The sequence below is a fragment of the Vicia villosa genome, linkage group LG3 (genome assembly GCF_029867415.1).
Source record: "Vicia villosa cultivar HV-30 ecotype Madison, WI linkage group LG3, Vvil1.0, whole genome shotgun sequence".
Taxonomy (NCBI): Eukaryota; Viridiplantae; Streptophyta; class Magnoliopsida; order Fabales; family Fabaceae; genus Vicia; species Vicia villosa.
The window spans coordinates 214,672,198-214,680,826 of NC_081182.1; the positions used below are offsets into that span (position 1 = coordinate 214,672,198).

Below are 8,629 nucleotides of genomic sequence, written 5' to 3' on the forward strand. Positions count from 1 at the left end.
GGTATAGACGAGTGACAATATCTATACTTCGATAGCAAGGTTTCGTTTTAGCCTTGCTATCGAAGTCAAATCTAACATTACTTGTTTCCAGAAAAGTATGCTAAAGGTCCAACAATAGCACCGTTGATGTAAGTTGCCGGTTCAGAATGGCTGTAATCACCGCGATCATCCGGAAATCCGTCGTTCTGGTTCGGACCTCCAACTATGGCTCCGACTAATATGTTAGGGTTAGGACTCATTGAATGGAAAAATGGATTGAAACCTCCATCACAGCCTATGGTTTGTGGATGAACTGATAGTGACGGCAACGACGAACCTCTATGGTGAATTCTCTTTGGAAAGTATGGACCGTACCCTACCATATACGACATTCTTAGAGGATTTTCACCTAATATATAGTCAACCTGAAATTCAAAATTCGAAACAAAATTTATCAGCAAATTGGAGAAGAGAATATCGAAGTCAATATACGGTTGAATGAACAAGACTTGCCTGTCTTTTCGCTATGGATCTTATGGTATTCTGAGTGACGAAAACGTTGCCGCAGTTAAACGTGTGCTTTGTAGCTGACATATACTTTGAATAGGTTGTAAGCAAGAATGTTATAGCTGTCACATATTGGAGATTGCTCTCAGGTAACTTGAACATGAGTCCTCCTGCACATTCATGAATATTAGTAATCATCATGACGGTGGTTATCAAAATCGATAACCGAGTTGTGATTCAGAAGATCGATTGTTTGTTTGAACCTTGTGTATATTGTGTAGTTGAAGAGGGCGAGTTAGGCAAGATCTTGCACATGAAATTATCGGTTTCTTGTCTATATTGATCGAAGTTCTTATCACCATTCAACAATGCTCTCTGCAGTAACAATAGAAACTGAATAAGTTAGACAATGTTGAGACTAAGAAATTGTTTTTCTCATATCAGAAACTTACCTTTGAAAGAAGAACATGTGCACCAGCATATTTGTTATCCCAGCTGAAGATATCAGGTTGATCATCAGCTCCCAAAGATTTCACCAATTTGTAATAGTAAACCGCGTTTGTTGCTCGAAAAAGCCACGCAGCTCCCCACAATAGTTCATCCTGAAAATAAGTAAAACTTATTAGTATAACACTTTTTTTTTAATCGGTAGACGAAGTGGTCATAACCACTGAAACTCACAGAGAGTCAGGGTGGTTCGAGACCTGATGTTGACGTCCAACCTAACATCATAGGCTTATTGAAAGTTGAGACTAACTAGAAAACAAGTTTACCTTGAATCCGGAATAAGAGCAATAAAACGGACAAGCAGCGGAACCGAGTGAGTTACTGTACGAGCCTTGATACTGCAAAGCAAACTGATAAACCTTCTGTGAAGTTCTCAGCAAAAGCTTAGAATAAGATGGATCAACTTTTCTAAAAACAATAGAAGCTGCAGCAAGTGCGGCAGCGGTTTCAGCCGCGACATCAGAACCGGGATTCTTCGAAGATACGTAATAAACAGTTCTAGCAGTATCCATATCTTCTGGTCTTTCCCAACATTTGTGATCGACGTTTGGATCTCCGACACCGACGTAAAGTCTTCCAGGTGTTGATGTTGCACATTTGAGAAAATAATCGGTGGCGTAGCGAATCGCCGCTCTTGCTTCTTTCATTTGAGGTCCCATTCTCTTTCCATATTCGATTGTGCTCCATGATAGCATTGTTGTTGTGAATGCCATTGGAAAATTGAATTTCACATTGTCTCCTGCGTCATAGTAGCCTCCAGTTAAATCAACCTGCGCCAAACAATGTCTTAGCACTTTCAGCTTATTTTTATAAGTTTTATTTTTGACTAACTTGTGAAAACAACTTATAACTTTTATTTTAATGTAAAAATATTTTATGCATAAACACTTATAGAATTGATTATGTCCTATGTTGTAATTCAGTTCAGTTATAACTATGCATGGACATCAGATGCAGGGTCGGTCGGGTTTGATTTGTAACTTTTAACTTTAAACATGATTTTAACACTAAAATTTATTATTTAACTAATTTTAATAAAAAATAAATAATTTTATTTTCAACTCACTTTTAATAAAAATGCATTTTAAATAATCAATTTTTTGTCACAGCATATCCAAACATTGACAAAAGAAAAAGACCATACTCCAACTTTATTATTTGACTTCTGTCTTTATTCAGTACTGTAAAATTGGAATCTTTCAGCAATGTACAGAACAGAATCATTTCTCAACATAATTGATTTTGAAGCACTCAAAAGTGATTAAAAAAACTTCTCAACAACCAAAGGAAAATGACTCAAGAAACTAAACATCATATAGAAGAGTACAAAAATCACTAGTCAACAAAAAGTAACAGATTCAACAAGGTACATACTTATTATGGTTAGTTGAACATTGAAAATTTTCAAACTTATTATGTTGGCTCCAAAAGAAACATACTTTTGCAATATTTAAATAATAAATCAAATATAGCAAGTATAAGATAAGATAAATATAATTATGTTTAAATAATAAAAATCAAATGAACAATAAATAACTAACCAAAAAAAAAGAAGTCGAACTAGCAATTATTCAACCTAATTGAACTCGATTCAACCCGTTAAAACATCTAGTTCGGCCTGATTTTTAAAACAATACATAAACAAAAAAAGAAAAGATATTTAAAAAAATAATTGAAAAACAAAAGATAAAACAAAATAAGTGACAAATTTTCTGCTCTTCAAATTAATTCGGTTTGATTTTTAAAACATTGCCACAATAAAAAAAAACTTTTTTTTAACGGCAAAATGTTAGTAGTTAGTATTATATTTTTCTCCTTTACTATGGTTCAACTCAGACGGCGAAGCCAAATAATTCTAAACAAGCGAGAAAAGTCATATATTCTATTACTCAAACTCAAGACCGTCTTTGAGGGTGTGCAAAACAGACTACCGGACAAAGCCACAAAATTTTCACAGTAGTTAAACTGTACTTAAATTAGGTCTCAAAAATCATTGTCATTGTTAAAATGTGGTTAAATAGAACCTCTAACTATTTTTTCATGGTTAAATTATAACTAACTTCCACAGGCTTCAAAAAATTCAAGACGGTCTCGCTCAAGTGAATACTAAAACGATAACAAGCAAGAAAAACGAAAAGGATGATTTGAAGACTCATTGATCAAATGAAATGAGGTCCTTGTTCTAGGACGGAGGTTTAAAGGTTGAACCCTAAACCTCGAACTCATTTAAGTATTAACTCAATTAATCTAAACCAGTTGAACTATCACTTCCACCTTATATGTTTGAACTCGAATCATCGAGACGACAAACAAGAAAAAAAAAACGTTAATAGACTAGAAACGGCATACAGAAAATAATAATAATAATAATAGTAATAAAAAGGAAAAGGAAGTATATTACATTGGCTTGACGCCCATCAGAAAGACCAGAATTGGATCTCCATTTGAGTTGTTGATCAGGAGGGAGTTTTCCTGACCTCTGTCCTTGAAAAAACAGTAAGGATTTTGCCAAAGCTTCTCTGTAATTTGGCTTGCATTCAACATTTTCAACAACCAACAAACATGTGATGAGGATAAGTAACGAGAAAAGCAGTGGAGTTTTTTTCATCATGCTCAAACAGTAAAGTGCTTTTCTTGCTTTGGAATTTGATTTATGATGACTTCTTGGTTGAAGCAAAATGAGTTATGTGCTACCCTTTTTATAGTGAAGTAAGCACATAAAAAAATAATATCAATCACTTGGCGTTAATCAAGGCTTTTTAAGGAATTTTTTGAAATAGAAAATTAGTGTACTTATTTCATTTCATATTAACTATTATATTAAAAATGAATATTAATAAAATATAACTGGTTAATTTAGTTAAATAAATATATTTATGAATTAAATACTTTTTAAAAAAATATAAATAAAAAACGTATGATTTTATTAAATTATTTTTATTATCTATTGATGAAGTGTTTCTAATCTACTGATGAAAGTTGATGAAAGTTTGAGACTATATTATACTTCAACTGACATTCTTTAAATATTTTGGATATATAATACAGAATGATTGAAGAAATAAAAGAGAATGATGGAGGAATAAAAGGGGACGTAAACCCTCAGATTTAAGTTGGGTCATTGAAATGGAGAAAGACGTTAAGTGTTTTACGTGATGCAAAAGTACTGCTCAAGTTAAAAAGAAAGTTTTATCGGATTACAGTAAGATCTGTGATTTTGTGCGGGACAAAATGTTGGATGGTTAATAAATAATACTGTATTAAGAGAAAAAAACAAGTGTATTAGAGATGAGAATGTTGTGGTGAATGTGATAAGTCTCGACATGATGAAATTAAAATGAAAATATTGTAGAGTGTCGGGATAGTGTCTATAATAAATAAAATAGTGAAAATAAAAGTAAAATGAATATAAAATAATTTATATTTAGAAGAAATAAATAATAAATAAAAGTAAAATAATTTATATTTAGATAAATATTTATAAAAATGAGTTAAATAGTATAATTTAAATCAATTCTATGCACTCATAATCAATTTTAATACTCTAACTAATCAGTTCTAATGCACTTACTGTAAATGCGTTTAGGATGATGCTACTAGTTGTTGCTTCACAATTTTCACGTTTGAAATGAATAGAGATTAACCATAGAACAAAAAAAAATTATATTGCACTAATCAGTTCTAATGCACTTACTATGTGTTTTAGAGATTTTTTTTAGAATATTAAAGTAATGACGTTGCATGGGGATTTTAAAATGGCAAGTAAATTGTGAATCTTATCAAGACATTTGCTACAAATCAAAATGAAGTTTGAAACCGTTTTCCAATAAATCTTATTGTCACCAATTTTGTTCTTGGTTTATTGTAGTTAGGTAAACAATTATAGTTGTGATGACCAAATCTTGAGAATTGAATTATATTTTCTTTTTAAATTTATACTATTTTATTTTTCAATGTTATTTTATTTTTTCATCTATATATGAAATGATTATTATTATTAAAAATTCTTACAATTGTGATTAATTTTTTTTAATAAAGCTAAACTTCAATAAAAAGAAAAACAAATTACAAAAAAGAGCGGGGGACCGAACTAGAACCTGTCAAGGAATAGAGAACTTAAAGAAAGACAAACTCAGCCTGTTTTTAACAAAATCAGTTCTAAAAAAAGAGGGAGTTACATCAAAAAATATTGAATCAGTAATCGTGAGACCGAAGTTAGCAAGGGAGTCTGCACAAGTGTTTCCCTTCTCTATAATTGTGAGAAACAACAAAAGACATATGAGAGGTTATATTAACACAATTGATCCATCTGGTTCGAATACTCTAAGACATCTTATAAGGGGATTGAAAGCTTTAATCACAGCAGTAGAGTCGGATTCCAACCAAAGGTGTTTCTAATTTTTCTCATTGGCGAATTCAATGGCTAACATAGCACCTGAAAGTTCGACAATGAGAGAGTTTGAGACACCCAAAAAATGAGAGAAAGCTCCAACGAAATTGTCATTATGATCTCTGAATATACCTTCGCAGGCTAAATTTCTCGGGTTATGAGAAGACGCATCATCACAATTAGCTTTAATCCAACTCTAAGGAGGGGGTTTTCAAATCACCTCCACATTACTAAGGGAGTTAGGAGGAGGCAGTATAGTAACCATGAACTTTTTAAGGATAGAAAAATCGAACTTAGCACTTGAAAGTTCGGCAATGAGAGAGTTTGAGACACCAAAAAATGAGAGAAAGCTCCAACGAAGTTGCCGTTATGATCTTTGAATATACCTTCGCAAGCTGAATTTCCTGGGTTATGAGAAGACGCACCATCACAATTGGCTTTAATCCAACTATAAGGAGGGGGTTTCCCAATCACCTCCACAATACTAAGGGAGTTAGGAGGCAGTATAGTAACCAGGAACTTTTTAAGGATAGCAAAATCGAACATGGGGAAATGATGAGTAGCTTTCGAACCAATACAAGAGACCGAACACGTAGCCATGATAAAATTAGTAGAAGAGGAAACCGAAACCGATTTACCATGGAATGTCATGTTGTTTCTAGCGGTCCAGACAACATTGAACAAATGCAGAATGGCGCGGTGCACGACTGTAGCACACTGGACGAACCAAAAAAGGCCACAAGTTCGCCAAACATCGTCCCAATTGCGGATATCAGAAAAGTTGACAATCAAAGTAGAAAACAAAAACCAAATATTAGCAGCGAAAGAACACTAAAAAAATAGGTGTTGAGAGGATTCCACCGAAGCATTACAGAGGCGGCAAGCAGACGCAAACAAGAAGCCTCTACGTTTAAGGTTATCGTCTGTCAAAAATTATTGAGGATAAACCGCCACACCATGGAGGATTTGGAAGTGGGGAAATGTTTGGACCAAATAAAATGATGCCAACTGACAGGAGGTTTTTTTACCTCTTTTGAACTCGTAAGCAAGCTGAAGAGTGAGATCACCCGTGGGAGAGGGATTCCAAACCAATTTGTCCAGACGAAGATCGAAAGGAATAAAACATTTGGAAAGCTGGGTTGAAATTGTGTCCGGAACAGGAAAAGGGTGAGCTGTCAAATTCCAAGACAGACCCGAGATGATGTTGCTGACCGGAAAACCAACAATGCCAACATGATTAACCAAATCATGAATCAAAGGGGAGTTGCACCAAAAATCGTGCAAGAATAACAATGAGCATGCCGTGGAAACAAGATTTCACAAGTTTAACCTGACCGGCAAAAGAGAGGAGGAGCCTTTCCAAGAAGCCAACTTGCACAAGAATTTTTGTTGGCGATTGGTTGACGGTCAATTGAAGATTATCAAAATTTGAACTCTAGTGATAATTTTTAATTTAATAATGTTAATATTTTTTAATTTAATATCTTAATTTTTTATTATTTAATTATAACAATTTATACGAAATCTTATTATAATTAAAAGTCATACTCAATTCGAGAAATTACTGGTCGCAATTGCGTCCATGAGATATTTGATTTTTTTTTATTAATTGAGTTGCATGGTGGCCAAGATATATTTTGATAAAAAATGTCTTCACATTCAAATAAATTTAAAGTTTACCCATTTGTGTGGTTAACTTTTAAAATCAACTCATTTTAACTTTTTATATTAATAAATAAATTTAAACCAATTAATAAATACTCCTCGAGGAGAAAAATGTATTTGTAGTATGTACACATTAAAGTAAAGTTGGAATACCACAAACCAAAAAAGAAAAAATTGTTTAATAAACAATTATATGATACGACATGTTTAAAATGATGAAAGTACAAGAAAATGGGACCCTATAACATCAAAGTTTCTAAGCACACATGACTTAATCCTCTCATTATGTCTCTCATGTGATTTACTTTATGCTCCTAAAATGTGAACCCTAAAACTTGTTTGGGGAGACATTTAACACAATCCCCTAAAATGCAAATTTGATTCCTAATTGTTTTTTAATCATTTTTGTGTGTCAACATTAGCATGAAAAGAAGAGGCGTAAATGGTGCCATTTGGAGGGTTATTATCCTTAAAATGTGGGCCTCGAATTATGCTAAGCTAACGGCGCCGATTAGTGTATTTGAAAGATACTAAAAGGAAGTTAAGTTGTAATTAGCATAATCACGTTTATGGTTTCTTTGTTGTTTTTTTTTTCCTATGATTTTGATTTCAAATGTTTGTGACTTTTTTTTTTTTGTGTATCCCAAATTCTAGATTCCTTTTTCTATCATTTGGAGAAGTAACACTTTGAAATTTTCTTTTTCGCGCCATTTAAAACTATCTAGTTTTTTTTTTTAAGTTAATTTATTTAGGTGAATTCTGATAAAAGTTTTCTTTTAAAAATATATATGAACAAGTATTATGTTTCATGTGAACCCATCTTACCTAACATTACTTTATAAAGCTCAAAACTACCTATTAGATGAGAGAGGCAACAGTTTATAGCGATCAGGCACAATAATAGTGAAATTCGAACCACTTGATTATAAGCTCTTACATTGAATTCCATGATGATTCTTCTTTTCTTTCTTTCATTTGACCTCGAGGTCAGGGTGGAAAATATATGAGAGTTTTTGATACGATGAAGTGATGAAAATTTGTAAGTTTAGTACTTTAACGTTAAAGTAAGTGAAGTTTTAGGAATATAGTTTAAAAGTGAGAGTGAGATAATACTTGTAATCAGCGTGTGACGATGTTTACATAAGTCATTTCGCTGAAAGTGTCTATGTTTAATCTGACGTTTGACTTAAGGAGCCTTCTGATCATATCCAATGACATGGGATGTTTGGGGAGTTAGGATAAAGTATCATGTGTCTCAAGGAAGCTCCACAAGTCCATCTGTTCTACTTGACGAAGTTCTTGAGAAGGCCTTCATAATTGGGATTGTCGTTGTGGGTTTTTGGCCGACCAGAAACAGTTGCCCCACAAGTCGTTATTGTTACTTGATAAAGCAATGATTTAGGTTGTCGTTTTGTCCTCTATTCTTATCTTATACTCCCTGGGAGTGCCATTGCTTAATGGAGGTGGGGAAGTGGAAAAGCCTAATGAGTGGGATTAGGTAGCCATGGGAACATATGCGTCTTCTGTCATCTTGTTTGGCCTTTCCTCTTCATACATATTATCTTTACTAATCTTGCTGCC

The 8,629-nt window shown here is 33.1% G+C and overlaps 1 protein-coding gene across 1 annotated transcript; it reads right to left on the bottom strand.

Moving 5' to 3' along the window:
• Window positions 1–25: 25 nt before the first annotated feature.
• Window positions 26–3,649, bottom strand: LOC131593514 (endoglucanase 9-like). Its single transcript, XM_058866019.1, has 6 exons — window positions 3,395–3,649; window positions 1,260–1,763; window positions 939–1,088; window positions 750–861; window positions 493–656; window positions 26–404 (listed from the first exon to the last, which is right to left on the bottom strand). The coding sequence occupies exons 1-6, from the start codon at window positions 3,602–3,604 to the stop codon at window positions 78–80; spliced, it is 1,467 nt and encodes a 488-aa protein (XP_058722002.1). The 5' UTR covers window positions 3,605–3,649; the 3' UTR covers window positions 26–77.
• Between the last annotated feature and the right edge of the window lie 4,980 nt (window positions 3,650–8,629).

Bases quoted from the DNA above. Each gene is read 5' to 3' on its own strand.
- LOC131593514 (XM_058866019.1), bottom strand. From the start codon at position 3,604: ATGATGAAAAAAACTCCACTGCTTTTCTCGTTACTTATCCTCATCACA. The intron at 1,089-1,259 runs GTAAACTTGTTT...ACTTATTTTCAG, and splicing joins GCTCTTATTCCGGATTCAAG to GATGAACTATTGTGGGGAGC. The intron at 657-749 runs GTTCAAACAAAC...ATGAATGTGCAG, and splicing joins AACTACACAATATACACAAG to GAGGACTCATGTTCAAGTTA.